At 41.0% G+C, this 15,914-nt stretch overlaps 1 protein-coding gene across 1 annotated transcript in view; it reads left to right on the forward strand.

Moving 5' to 3' along the window:
• Positions 1-498: 498 nt before the first annotated feature.
• Positions 499-15,914, forward strand: part of LOC124775238 (synaptic vesicle glycoprotein 2A-like) — a 125,721-nt gene continuing 110,305 nt past the window's right edge. The window contains exons 1-2 of the mRNA XM_047250079.1: positions 499-526; positions 4,954-5,025. Of these exons, the coding sequence (XP_047106035.1) occupies positions 511-526; positions 4,954-5,025 (88 nt within the window). The 5' untranslated portion in view covers positions 499-510. The remainder of the gene's footprint in view (positions 527-4,953; positions 5,026-15,914) is intronic.

The raw sequence follows: 15,914 nt of genomic DNA on the forward strand, positions 1-15,914 counted from the left end.
GATACAATGATACTCTCGAAAATGGTTCAAATTGCTCTGAGCACTATGGGACTTAACAGCTACGGTCTTCAGTTCCCTAGAACTTAGAACTACTTAAAACTAACTAACGTAAGGACATTAAACAACACCCAGTCATCATGAGGCACAGAAAATCCCTGACCCCGCCGGGAATCGAACCCGGGAACCCGTGATACTCTCCGCCTCGCAACATAACGGGCTTATGGACTACATGGGAAGCAGTAAATATAGAATGCACGAACGTAGAGTCACTCTTTTTGGCAAATAATTTCACGACCTTGACTAGAACTCGAGAGTACGCACAGTGGCTTAAGCAGAGAGGGCAATGAGCGAGAGGAGGGGGGTAAAATGTTTTCCCGTGGCGGGCTGGGCGCCGCGGAGGCGTGACTCGTGACGCAGCTGCTCACGTGCCGGGGTCGCGGCAAGCCGCTATTGCCCCGCGCCGCAGCGCCGCACGGCCCTCAGTCGGAAGACGCCGGCGCCGACGCCAACATGACCGCCGCTGCAGGTAAGCCACTCCTCGCTAGTAGCAGCTGCTCGCTCCGCTTAGCCTATACAAATACTTCACACAGCAAACAGGTCTGGTTAAGCCTTCCAATCCCATTAAGCAGTTCTAGTGACTGACACAAAGTTATATTCACGAATCCTCGTAATGATTTGTAGGACCGAAACTCCAAACCAAAGTCTGTCTTCGCAATGAGTCGGTGACTTGTTTCAACCTACATGTTCAACACAGCAATCCATGGCTTACATCTGTGCATGCTGCTAACCACCATGCTGCGTGTAATGGAAGGTGCAAAGTGTACCAGTACAGACCAATATACCTCCGCACGCTCTCCCTTTTTCTTTTCAAGTCGCAAATGATATGCGGAAAGAAAGATCTTCGCCACATCTACATCTACATACACACTCCTCAAGCCACTGTAAGGTGCGTGACGGAGGGTATCCTGCTCCATTACTAGTCGATTCCTTTGCTGTTCCACTTGCAGACAGAGCGTGGTAAAAACGATTATCTATACGCCTCTGTACGAGCCCTAATCTCTTTAATATTATCTTTCTGGTCCTTATGCTAAATGTTCGTTGGCGACAGTAAAATCGCTCTGCAGTCAGCTTCAAATGCCAGTTCTCTAGTTTTTCTCAGTAGTGCTCCTCAAAGAGAACGTCGCCTTTCCTTCATTGATTCCCATTTGAGTCCCCGTAGCACTTCCGCAATACTTACGTGTTTTTCGAACCTACCGCTAACAAATCTAGCAGCCAGCTTCTGAATTGCTTCGATGCCTTCCTTTAATCCGACCTGGTGCAGATCCCAGACACTCCGATAGTTCTCAACAGTAGGCTACACTAGTGATCAATATGCGCTCCTTTACAGATAGACCACACTTTCCCAAAATTCTCCAAAAAAATCGAAGTCGACTATTCGCCTTCCCTACCACAGATCTTACACGCTCATTCCATTTCACATTTTTTGCAACGTTAGACTTAGATATTTACTCGACATGTCAAGCAACAGACGACTAATATTGTATTCGAACATTTCCCACTCATCTATGTTAACTCACATTTTTCTGCAGTTAGAACTAGCTGCCATTCATCACACCAACTAGAAATTATGTCTAAGTCATCTTTTATCCTCCTACAGTCACTCAACGACGACACCTTCCCACACGCCGCAGCATCAGCAAACTGCCACAGACACTGCTTACCCTATCCTCCAGAACATTTGTGAGTACAGAAAATAACAGTGAAACTGTCACACTTACGTAGGACACTCCTGACGATGCCCTTGTCTCTGATGAACACTCGCTGTCGACGACAACATACTGGATTCTGTTATTTAAGAAGTCTTAGAGTCACTCACATAACTGGGAGCCTATTGCGTATGCTTGTACCTTCGTTGGCAGTCGGCAGTATGGCGCCATGTCAAATGTCTTACGGAAATCTAGGACTGTGGCATCCGCCTTTACCCGTCATCCCACGGTTCGCAGGATCTCATCTGAGAAATGGCCAAACTGAGTTTCTCACGAGCGATGTTTTCAAAAACCGTGTTGATTTGTGGATAGAAACTTTTCCCTCTCAAGGAAATTAATTACATTCGAACTGAGAAAATGTTCAAGGATTCTGTAGCAAATTGATGTTGAGGATAATGGTCATTAATTTTGCGGATCCGTTCTTTTAGTCTTCTTATATACAGGAGTCACCTGAGTTTTTTTCCAGTCGCTTGGGGCCTTGCTTTGGGCGAGATATTCGAGATAAAAGCAAGCTGTGTAAGGGGCAAATGCTGTGTACTACATTTTCGTAAAACCGAAATGGGATTCCATCAGGTCCTGTCGACTTATTTGCTTTCATCTCTTTAAGTTGTTTCTCTACACCAGCGCTGCTTATTACTATAGCCTCCATACTGGAGTCTGTGCGGTGGTAGGACTTCTGCATGAATCACTAAGCATTTGAGGAAATGCAGCAACCACAGCTGATGATTATTTCGTGTGGCTCAAGTGATTGCTGTATGTCTTTCAGCTGGGTGCCGCTTCGGCTACTTGCGTGTCCGTAAGTTACCCAGGTTACCCGACAGGGGAATGGGACCTACAGTTTGAGAGGTGAATTCTAGGTTAATGGCAGACCTGAAACACCGGTAGTCTGACCTCAGTTCGATAGCGCGAACATTCCAGGTGCGGCGCACGCTCTTTAGCGGCTGACTAGCAGGCCCGACAACTTATCACTTATTGTGTGGCAGAGGCATTTCGATGTTTAGGAACAACCTCAAGAAATGGGGCGTCGTGCAGTATGGCGACTAACTGTGTCAGTTTGCGGACGGACAAACTTTCAGTTATCTTATGATGTTCCTCCTTTGTTCTGATTCGTGAAAAGGGCTGTAAATGGCACTGGCTAAAACAATGCTATTAGTGTAGCCAAATACTGGTTACGGCTTGCATAAATAGTGTATATAGTTTAAAGATTTGATTAGCTCCCTTTGTGACCTGAGTAGCACTTTATATCCTTCGGCTGTAACTTCATTTATATATTGTCAATTGATTGATTTGTCCGTGTCTCATATATTCACTACAGGTTTGTTTGGTACTTCTGACATGAATAAATAAATATTTGTGTGAATAGGAGTTTGTCTTTCAATCATTTTAAACTTGCGTAATACATTTATTTATTTTTACGATGTTGCCTCTTTGGGCAGGAATGAAGAGTGGCAACAGAAGGCATTTTACCAGATGAATCAAGTTTTCATAGAGCGCGAGATGAAGATGAACATTAGCGAAACGAAATTCATGAAGTGCATAAGAGACAAAAACAGAACGCAGCGCACCTTGAAGACGAAAAGTTGATACATGTGACTACCTTCGGAAATTCTATAAAAGTGGATTTTCGAATTGCCCAAGGAGAATAACAATATCTCCTTGACTGTCAGAAAACTGTTCTTCAGTAACCTCATTTGGAGCGGATAGTTGTACGGGGCAGAAACTTGGAGGCGGTGGAAGGAGGAAAAAAATCTGCAGTCTGCCGAGATGACACTTAAACGAAGAAATTCTGAGAAGAGAGGGAGAGACAAGGAGCGTACTCAAAACTGTCAGCGCTAAAAGGAACAACGTGGTTATCCATGTACTTTGCCTTTCATCGCAGTTCACTATTCCTATTGCAGCAATGATGGAAGGAAGGAAGCGGAGATGTTGACCTAGACAGGAGTTCATGGATGAAATTAAAGCTGTCAGGAGATGTCAGGGTTTCAGCAGACTGGCATAAAGAAGGCAGGAAGTATGAACGACCGCCCCATATTTCGCGTTGAGAAGAAGAAGGCGGCTTCAGCACGTCGCTCGGAACGTGATACGTAGAGTGTCGGAGACATGAAGGGAATTCCTCATACCTGTCTGCGCTAGATCCTTATGGAGATAGTTACGATGTGTCAAATGTCTCCCAATATCACGTGGACGAATGCGATAAGGCTCTTCCTCTTAATTGCGGAATTAACGCAACGGTGTCAGCACAGCGTAGTCCATTGGAAAGCATTTAGGGACCCAACGAGTGTAACGTCTCCATCTTGCCGACGGATCTCCAGCTGTGTCACACGCTCTTATTCCGAAAGGCACCACAGATATGTTCTAGAATTAACCCAAGACATTGATGTATGGTCTACTGATCAGAAAACCTTCTCCACCACTGCTTCTCTCCTCACCAGCCAAAGACTAGTGGTTAAAATTCGTTTCGGGGCCAGAATTTTATCCGGCCACATACGAGCAAGCACTTCTTCATTACCAAACATCAGATAGTCGGACCTCATATGAGTGTTGGAATAGTAAACAGGGAAATTGTATTGTGGAGGGCTTTTAAATAGCCATGGGAGACTGCTGGGGTTATCCTACAATAATGTAACTATAGGTACTTTGCTCATCCTTCTTCTATCCAGATGGTAATCTAGACCTCACAGCCTTGCTGTCGACAAAGTATTGCGACGGCTACCATCACATTACTGGAAATGTAAAACTGTGTCCTGGAATTCCCAAAATTTACTGTTGTCTTTTTGACCTGCTCACGTATTATGCCATCGCCAAATTATAATCCGTGTCTGAGGTATCAGTTGTGTGACTCTGAGGATAATTGCCTTCCGAGATGAAACTTCGTGTCTGGTTTGCCTTTGATTAAAAAAAAAATTAAAAATGAAAAGGAGGAAACAGTCTATTCAGTAACCTGTCTCTGTTGTGACGAGCGAAAATACTGCATCATATACTTTGTATGCAAGTATATCTAAGTACATAAGTTAATTTAATTGTAAGAGAGTGTTTTACGTAAAATATCTAATAAAGCACGTACAAACGTTTAGTTATTCAAACCGTCGCATCAGCGATAACATTCATATGCCGGCGTTTGCATGTCTCAGCATATTTGAAGATAAACTTTTTAGTGTGTGTTAACCTCTGCCTTTACGTTTTTCAGTCACCCACAACAACCATAACAATGCCTCAACGGAGAAGCCCGTGGCTTTCGAGGAAGCAGTTTCTTTAACAGGTGAGTAACGCTGTGTTTTGCGTAAATATCTACAAGAAGTGCATATTTTGTTTCTTCCACTCGTGGGCAGGAAGTGAATTGTCTTGAAAAATGGATCTATGAGCTTGATGGATTGTCCTCTGCTGGAAAGCGACAAATCGAACGACGGGCTATTTGTGGCCTGCGTTACGCGCGTCCACTTCTGGGACGCCAGGCCCGCTTATTGGAGACAATTCACGTTGACACTGACTGTTTACTGTGCATCTCCTTATGTCGCAGACTCTGTCCACGGGCCACTGAACACAGGCGCACAACATACAAAGGCTCCATGTTGTATCGATCTTACTCTAACAGAAAAAGGACTGTTAGTAAAATACTTTTTCTGTAGTAGGCAGTTACTTCTGAAAAATCTATTAGTCTCTAAGTTTCAAAATACATCTCAAAGATTCAAATAAAGATATAGATATCTTCACTTTCTGAAATGTAGCTACAGCAATTTCTGCTGCAATTATTGCAGATACAAACAGACAAATTCAACTGCGTTTCAGTCTACGAAATCTGATAAGTAGTTTAGGGGAAATTATAATATTAGAAGTTAGAATTTATCTGTCATTTAACATCAAATCGATTTCTGTAGTATCCCGAAGTTCATCTTCGATAGGGATCTGTTGTGTTCGACTGACACTAATCACAATTGGCGAGGCTCTGCGTGTGGTCTGAACGACATATCAAACGGACGCCAATGGACTTACGATTCACCTGATAATTAAAGCAAAGCGCTCTTGATTCTGACAGAGGCAAGAGATATATATGAATGTCGTAAACTGAAGGGATTTTTTAAAAGACGAAACTGAGATATAAAGAATGTTAAATAATAACTTCGGTTGTAAAATAATTAATTTCGAGATATACACATACATCACTTCAGCAGCGGCAGGAATACGAATTTTCAGCCGTCGGTGCCAGTACTTTTGGAAAGGCTGTAGAGATTCCTTCGATATCGTAGCACACACTGTAACAATGAGATGTTTCAATCTTCTTTGGTTTTTGGAACTTGCGCATAGACTTAACTTTCGAGCTAATCCAAGAGGAAAGGCGTTGGCGTCCCATAAGGAAAACGTGTAGGGCACCTGATAACGCTCTGACGTTGTACCTAGCTATTGGGAAAGAGCTGGCTGGGTGAGCGCATCCCTGGCCACACATGAGTAGTGAGCCGGGCACTCACCGTGCTGGTACCACATACATGTTCGTGTTTTTGTGGTACTTCAAAGAGGGTCGGTAGCTTTTCGGTGAAAAACTGTGTTTGTCTGTTAGTCGAAAAGGTTTCTTCAACGAAGAAGGAATTACAGTTACGTAGTCCCTATGATAATGCATATTTCTTACGTTCAGTTTTCCATGATCTGTATACGTTTCTTCATTAGTAGAGAGATTTCTTCGAGGAAATAACCTATTCAGAGCAGAGTGAAACCCTGCTGGTTAACCCGCACGTGAAATGACGCATAGAAGCTGTCTGTGCACAAGATGTCAACACTGGACTGATGTATTTCAGAGGCACTCGGCATTTCTCTGGAACTAATATGTGCAGTACGACAATAGCTGTGAGGATATCTTTTTTGTTCACTATGCTCGTACTTAGCTTGCCCTTTACCTTCTGCACAATATTCCAATGTCTTTCAGAAAGAATTAGTTGGACATCCGCTGAGCTGTCATTCTTGTTGAACATCGTTTGCCAGGATCATTTGCCCAGTACCACTCAACTATTCACTTTGCGTTTGCTCTGCTGTTGCCTTCAAGAAGTGAAATAATTTCATTTAATTTGTAAAATTTTTTGTTCAACGTAGCCAGCGCTCGATACACGTAAATTATAGAATCATAATATAAAGCTACCTTCCTCTGTACTCCTTTCGTACCGGTATCTTGGAAGTGCAACACTGTTTATTCCTTACCTGACGAGATGTACTTCTCCATTTTGATGTGAAATCACAAACTTATCCGTTAAACAGCAACAATTTTGTATTTAAAATAGATAACTCCCAGGTTCTAAATAGCGTATTTTCTCAGAAACTACTTATTTGATTTCGTAGAGTTAAATGCGGTGAATTTGTCTCTTTCAGTTCAACGATACTAGCAGTTGAAATTACTGGAGTTACGTTTGAAAAAGGGAAGTTGTTACCGATATCTCTGCAGTCACCATAGCTATGACAAGAAATAATACATAGTTTAATGAGGGCTTTCTTATGACTCATTTGGGTGGGAACAGCAATATGATACTCAAATAACTTACGGGAATGTAGCCGGGTTATGTCATCTACACCGCCGATATTTCGACAAGGGCACGCCCTGCCATACCTTGAAAATGGCAGGGTGCGCTCCTGTCGAAATATCGGCGGTTGTCGGACGACGTCACACGACTGCATTCACGTAAGTTATTCGAACACTGTACGAGCCGGGAGAAACTCAGGTGTCAGCAATATGATATCTTAAACGATTCCGGAAGTATTTGAGGTGAACAGCATAGCTGACTCTCTCTTGGTATACTTGAGCATTGTGTTGGAATAATAAACATTTACTCGCAGCTTTCGACTCTCATAATTTATGTAAGTGCCTTGAAGAGAAACATAAGACATTACTAGTTCTTCTTACGGAGCAGCCGATGCTGTACAAGTCCATTTTGAAAAATGGGGAAATCGCAGGACAGTTGCTTAATCCACAATATTTTATTGTGTACACGATGGGTTTCGGAACGGTTAAAGTTCCAACAAACAAATTACAAGAGAGAGCAGGACGTTACCTACAAATAAAATCACTCAAGCATTTGAAGCCTTCCTCACTCAAATGTTGTCAAGGAAGCAAAGGTTCCGTGTCAAAGGGGAAAAGGGACCTAAAAAATTCCCCCCCCCCCCCCCCCCCCGTACTGCGCGAGCGGGAATACAAACAGGAAAACTGAGCACCTAACGCATGAAAATTTCGGTTAAATGTGACAAAAAAGAAAAAAGATCTGCTCGTGAATCGAGAGCCGTGAATACTGAAGCCGCACACAACCCAAGCGCAGACGCTGCACGAAACAGACAACAGATTGGTGAATTGTTTGAAGTGGGAAAGCGGGAACTAACAGTAGAAAGTAGACGAAACCATCACAACGTTAAAAGGGAAGAGGACCTGTGCGGATTTAAAGAACATAAATACCTGGCCAATTCCAGGTCAGCTCTGACGACGCATTTGACTGACAACCAGCATCAGCTGCAGTAGGTTAGTCATGAACGAACTGTCTTATACACATGTAGTGTAGTGTAGAGAAAGGTGGAATGCTCGATGTTCTGGAAGATACTGAAATCTGAGCAAGTCATCATTCCCATTCTCTCGATACAATTAATGAACGAACAGACCTCTAACACTAAAATAGTTTAATTAGGACATTATCTAAGCACATTAAGATATCCACATAATGTAGTATTATTCCTCGTTTTTTAAGTTTCGGCAGGAGCACTTGGAGGTATGGAGGAGAGTCGCCATGTCCTGCACAGAACACAGGCGTAATCTTATACGTCATGCACTCTCTCAGTCTCGAAAATTATTCAGGGTACAGTGTGGGCACAGTAAAATGGCCGGATGATTAGAGGGATTTTAGGAAAGTAAGTTCCGATCGCTTGTGAAAGGGAAACCACTGTGAAAATGCGATGCAGTTTTGCACAGATGTGTTGGGTGTTGTCTGTAGTATACCTGTCGATCGCGGCAGGTCGCTCTTTCCAATTCCGAACGCACAGTGAACACGTAAATATGCCTAGAAAATAGTGGCTCCAGGCCAAATATGAGGGCCTGCTGAGAGATTTCGCCTGATGCCATGCAGTTTCCGATAGGAAACGCTCACATGAAGCGCTGGCTGTGAAGACAGCATTTTGGCACAGACAACGAGGTGCAGAAGATGTTTAGAGAATCGGCGGAAAGCACAGACGGCTGCCTTCCATGAGGAGGTTATTGGAAAGTTGGTACAGCGCTACGATAAACGTGTATGTCAGAGCGGCAGCTATGTAGAGAAGTAGCTGTAAGGTATAGCTAACTATCGCAAATAAAACAGCATTGATTTTCACGGTGGTTTCCTTTTCGCGATCGATCGGAACTAACTTCCCCAGTAGCCCCCCCCCCCCCCCCCCCCCATATTTCATGGACCTTAAGAAAGGCAACCCAGCTTACATTATCTACACCGGGGAATACGATGTAAGGAGGGTATTCCTCTCCAGTTTTATTTTACTCATTCGGTACAAAGATGGTAGTGACATGAGTGTTTCTTGGAAGAACTGCACAATGTTGTCATTTTAATTCTATTTATTGCAACAATTTTAAGGTAATGTATGGAAAGTTTACGAAAACGCATTTTGTGATAACGTAATCTAATTTTACACGAACAGGAAACTTTCTTGTTATGTTATTGAAAATTGGTGAACGTAATGTCCGAACGAAATCTTAGGAATAAAAAATATTTTTGTCTAATCCAAAATGGAACTGAGCACCTAACGCATGAAAATTTCAGTTAAATGTGACAAAAAAGAAAAAAGATCTGCTCGTGAATCGAGTACCAAGCAGTCACCGGTTTGATTTTGGTAAGAGAACAGATCACTAGGTTCGTACTTAACCTGTTCTTACGTTTTCTGGTCAAAAGACTTTCTACTTTTTACCAGCGTATGAAAAAAAGATTTATTCACATTACTTACAGTGAGAAAACTTGTCTTAAATAGGCCAAAAGAACGGCGCCTCAGTACTGCAGCAATTGTCTTGCAAACTGTGGTACGTGTGTTGTGTGAAATTGAGTGAATACCTGAGAAGAAATTTTTTTGCTGTTAGCTGCTGATAATGGCCTTGTTATTAAAATGTCAGCACTTACGAAATTATAATTCTTTTGGTGTACGTTTATTTTTGCAAAGTCGGGATTGAATTCTCAAGGAGGGGGACCGGGGAGGGGGGGGGGGGGGCGGGGGGAGAGCGGAGGAATCTAGCTCCACCCATCGACTCCGAGCACTCGGGCAGCTGAAGGGTGTGGGGGTGGACAGCCGTGTGTTTGTGAGACAGTGTTAGCACTACACATTAGAGATGGGCAAACTGAAACACGTAACTGTTTCGAAACAAATGAAACAGTACAATGTAATGTTTCGATATGCTGTTTCGAAACAGTGAAACAGTTGGTGTTTTGTAATCTAATAAACCTACACATTTTATCATCTTGAATGTCCATATAAACACAAATGAGGTGCGGAAGCGCTAATCATGTCGCAGAAAGTATGAAACTATCACTTAGGTGTCTTGACAGTTTCGTATTCCCTGCAGCAAATGTGCTGCTTTCGTGTCGTGTGATTTTTATACTTTTCCATTGGCTGAGGACAGCCATAGCTGAAGATAGAGCGTCACCACGAACGGAACTGGAGGTGGGAGCAAACTGCAGAAACAACAGATATGCTACTGGGATTCCCACATTCAGTTAGTATGGGTAATATACCCATCCTGCTAATTTCCATGCAGACAAAGGGAATCATTAAGAATAATAGGCACAGTGACTATAGACTCACAAATAACGCCAAATAATTCGAATAAATAACAAAATATAACAGAAAAAAACTTTGTCTTTCAAGGTGTTTCGAACCGTTACTATAAATTCACCATGCTTTCTAGTCCTTCCCGTTCACCATTACACTGAAACGTCCCCTTTGAACAATTATACATGACTGTGCTTAAACTGACACACAATATTTTGTTAGCGCAACGCAATCTGACTTTCAAAATTCCCTACAAAAGAATGGCCCTGACTAACATTAAACTATACCTTTCACAAATCACTTACCTCACAAAAATCTTCGCTGCTCAAGCTGCTACAATACAGCGAGCGCCACTACTGCCAGCTAAATAAAAGATTCAAACTATGGAAGGCACTAACTACTGATAGGGATAGTTAGCAAATGAAAGATATTAATAGAGAACAAACAATGTATTTACCTTGATATCATCATATATAAATATAGCAGTTCATGACAAATTACAAATCTCCGCCATCCCTCTCCCCACATCCACCACTGCTGGCGGCTCACCTCCAACTGCGCAACGCTACGCGCTGTTCACAGCCAGCTGCCTAACACTACAATGGCGAGTATTACAACAATGCAAAGCAGCCACAGACTGCACACAGCACAGCCAGTGATTTTCATACAGAGGTGGCGTTACCAATAAAAAAACCTAAACAGCCTACTTACATAGAGAAAACATAAACAGCCTACTTACATAGCCCCCATGCTCCCCACAAAAATTTTTACAAAATATTTTTGGGCAGTGGCCAATACATATTTGTTAAAATTTTTTATAATTACAATAACAAAGATATCAAATGCACACACTTATTGATACAACGTTGGTCAAAAGCTAAAATTTTGTCACAGTCCATAAAGACAGTCCACATTGTTCATCACAGTAAAATAGTGTTTTTCTCAAAGTCTGAGCAGTAGAAGAAAATGCACATGGAAGTAGTGGATTTCCATGCAGTCTTGAAGAAGTAGTGTTGTCCTTCCAACGGAAAGACAGTGCTGACTCGACATGCAGACAGGTAATGGGCCACAACAGAGTAAACCCACAGCAGAGTCAGTCGACGTTTTGAAGAGTATTGGTAGGTATGTCATCACAGAGCAGACCCACCGTAGTCCTGGTAGAGATTACGATATTGGTGGGCCACCAGAGGTGCAGACCCACTGCAGTCCTTGTAGAAATAATGGTATTGATGGATCATCAAAGATGTAGACCCACTGTAGTCCTTGAAGAGATGGCCAGCAGCCATCTGTTGTGACTGTGCAGGTGCATAATCACCATTGAAGAGTCTTGCGGATAATATAGCAAGTCCATAAACCACCACTTGTGCACTCACAAAGTTTTTGAAATTGTCCTTAGAACCAGCAATGCTGTTATCCAGTCCCTTGCTGAGTTATTAACACACGTGCAAACACTAACAGTCCCTACTTCTCACATATTGTCCACATACTATGACCAACAGAAACGTGTGCAGTGAAATGTAACTAACAAGTTAATAATGTCATGAACTGGTGACAATTACAATTTTATAACATAAGAATACAATTACAAAGGTACAAAATACATCATTAAAACATAATAATACAGATAACATTTGTAGTACAGGCTTTACAAAAGAATAGAAATAAACATATACATCAGTGTTACAAAAATAGTGACATAAGTACATACATAAAATAATGAGAATAGTTTTCGAAACATTAATTTCACACATGAACATTGAAACAGAACAGAATTGTAAACAACTTTACAAAGAAAATAACATATTATTAATGCAACTTATATTTGAGGATAACAGTATTCCTCCTCATAGTGAATATAGCTTAGTATTAGAAGAGAAAAAAATTCTATGAAACACTACACAGAGACAGGAAGAAAACAAATACTCAAGGGTACATAAACACATAGTGGGATAACACCAATAGGAAAGGACAGGGTTCGTTTTCAGTGTAACATGTGGTACTGCAGTCCAACCCAAAACTTCATATATCTTTCCTCTTATTTCATCCTTTGTTTCCACCAAAAAAATTCTATCTAAGCATGCTTTCTGTATTTATTTCACATATTTCTTACCTCATTATTTATTTCCAAGAAAATCCTACCTAAACCTGTTTTCTCAATGCATTTCTTCCAATTCATCGCAACTCATTCTCTTAGAGGCTACCCCCTCTTAAGCTAACTTAAATCTACTGAGCTCAGATGCTAAACTAAGGGACGAGGCAATGCAGCATCACATAACAAATCAACACAAACAGCAATGCAAAAAATGCAAATTGGCAAAGCTAGCAGCATAAATGAGCAAAAGTCAAATTCAATAACACTATGCCTGGCAAACAGCAGCAACTTATACCTAAACATGACATAGCGCAAGCAGAAAAAATATTACACTAAACAACAATGCAGATAAGGGAAATGTATCATCTTAATGTCTATGTAATTAAAGTGGTGCACCACAAGAAGTTATTCTACCAAAAAGTTACCAATTACTTGAAAAGAAAATTATGAATGCAGTTACTAGTTCCTTCTTATTGTTCTTTCCTTTCCAAGTGCTCCTTTTTTAAAGAATGTGGATCATAAAATAATTATTTAATAGATCTGTTGACAGAAAGTGTTCACATTAGCAAATGCATTTCATTTTATAAAAGCAATGCTGCAACACAGCTGGAAACCAGATATCAAATGAAATAAGCAATTACGCAAACCAAAGCATAAAAACATCATTCAATAGCTATGTGGCATTTCGTAAGTCAGTAGCTCTCAATTCTCGTAGAAAGACACTTGTCATTATCAGGTTTGCAGATGTAAGAATATTTCCAAGGATAATGGCATCCCCTTTTTTTTGTGCTACCTGTGCCGCTGAAAAGGACTCGCAATAATGGCTTTTTCTCCAGGCGTCTGACACAGCTGGGTGCCCGCGACGCATTACGTGCAGGTGGTCACTTAACTTTCGTACGGAAATATTTACGACAGGAGATTCTGCTACCGTGGTCGTCTCATATAAAAATATTTCACAGGTCAAGAATTAGCGTTGCAAATCTGTAGAAACAAAACCCTATAAATATAACAGTGTCCAAAAAAATTTTCAGTGGCATTGTGATACATTCATGCATATACACACACATTTCATAACTCTTAAAGTACGATTCTTGGTTTCCAACAACCTTTTCATAAATCAGAGTCCCTAATCCCTACTCCTTATTCCTTACCTTATTACACATATATATATTCGTCGACACGTCAATCTTGCGACGGCACTTCAATATTTCATCATAATAAATACATAGCATAATCAGATTCCTCATATAGCATCAGCTTATTTATCATAAACATACCTCAACAGCATAGTACACATCGTCGTCGTAATAATAATAACACTTCAGTCAAATCTTAAAATCGTCGTAACTTCCTCCAATAATTTCAAAACGTAAAAAAAATTCTCTGCTCATTTCAATAGTGTCATCTACCTCAAACGTACTTTAAAATCATGCTCCCTTACCAAATATATCATTCAAATCTCTCATAGTATCACAATGGTTCCGACAAATGTGAGCATTTCTCAAAGTACAGACAAAATATAATTTCGTAAGTGTGAAGTTATCCAACTGTGTAATTACGTAAACATCTGTCACTGATGTAGTAAAAACGTTTGTCTGTCTCAGTTAAATGATCAGATAGCTGTGTAATTTGTGTGTTAGGGAAATATGGTACCGATGTGTAAAGTTGTATAAGCAAATACCATATTAGCTAGGGTTCCTTGTGGTTGCCACACACATGGTACACAAAGTAAGCGTGTACCCCCCTGAGGATAAATGTAATTATACCCTCAGGTGTTACAAATTACAGCAATGGAATGAAATGTATCACGGAAAACTTTCTTTGTAATTAAAAAATCTTTGAAAATAAGTGTTTTAAGTATAAGATTAATCACTCAAATGCGTGTCCTGTAGCGCTAACTGCGCGTCTTGCTGTAAGATAATTCTGTGGAACTGTCGTAGTTATCGTCCTCTGTAAGCAAAGTTCTGCTAAAGTCAATGTACTTACCTCATGATACACAAAAGTGAAATGCTTTGCGTAGAGATATCTTAGTTATTACGCTTATAGTTGTGATGATGGAAGTACTGTGCTGTAACGTATTGTTGTGCTATGGAAAAGGCTGTCTCCTTGTAGCTATACCACAAAAGTTACTAATAAAACATGTTTTGATTTCCAGAAGAATTCAGAAAACTGTGCAGATATAAAACAGATACACCGCAAAAGCAACATTGTAAATTGTCACTCATTAGTAGCGTCGTGATAAAAATCGTGTAGCTGTCACATAAACTAACCTCTGTGTCATCTGGTATCTCTCAGAAAGCACTTTAAATTCAGAATGTATTTTCAAATAAACCAAAATGTTGCATTAAAGTCTCATTAGCAGTACTGGTAAATGTTCTAAGTATGTGAGCCTTATAGTCGTTACGTAATCGTGCAACAAACAAGCAAGAATGTACACACACAATAACACTGTGTCGTCTGTTCGCAATAACAATGCATTCGTAATTTCTGTTTAAATAATTTCTCTTGGTTCTTGGCTGGATATTGAACTTCAAACATTGTTGCATGGTAACAGTTTCTAAAGCATACTAGTAACGTGAAGTGAAACGTTTTATGGCAAAGACAAAGTTAAAAAGCAGATTATCTCTCAGTAAGCGGTTTTACATGTGAAGTGTGGTGCAATCCTTTACTCTTCCTAGTATGCAGACTTTCAACTTCAAAGCAATTATCATGTTGTTTACATCGGTAAAGAATGCTAAATCTTTTCTCAAGGCTAGCGTCTTTGTTATTTTTCCCTGAGCCAGCGGCCGCACGCAGCTGCCTGCTGTGCGAGTCATTGTCTGTCTCTTTGTTGGCGCGCGCCGTTATTGGGATTAGGAGACCTAACTTCTACAAATTCGCCTTGCCGAGAGGGCCCAGCTCTGTTAGAGTCCCGCCAGTTCTGATGGAATTCAGGTCTGTCGTTTTGTCGGTAGTTTACACAGTTTCTTTCGTGTCGGTCATGTGGTGGAGAATTTCTCCCTGAATCGTAACTGCGCGCAGAACTGTTGCGTCTGTAGTTATTCTGTCTCCCTTGATAAGAATTGTTTTTGTTCCCATATTGTCTGTTTCTATGGTAATCTTTGTCATATTCATTACTACGGAAATGCGATCTTTCTCTGTAACTATTATTACTCTGCCAGTGGTTGTCATATGGGTGGTGTCTGTTTTGGTCACGATATGTGTTGTGAGAATAGCCTTGTCGTGTCCAGTTATTATTTCTTTCATCGTGGAATTGTGACGGATGTGACCTGTAATTGTTGTGTTCCTGGTTT

The sequence above is a fragment of the Schistocerca piceifrons genome, chromosome 1 (assembly GCF_021461385.2).
Source record: "Schistocerca piceifrons isolate TAMUIC-IGC-003096 chromosome 1, iqSchPice1.1, whole genome shotgun sequence".
Taxonomy (NCBI): domain Eukaryota; kingdom Metazoa; phylum Arthropoda; class Insecta; order Orthoptera; family Acrididae; genus Schistocerca; species Schistocerca piceifrons.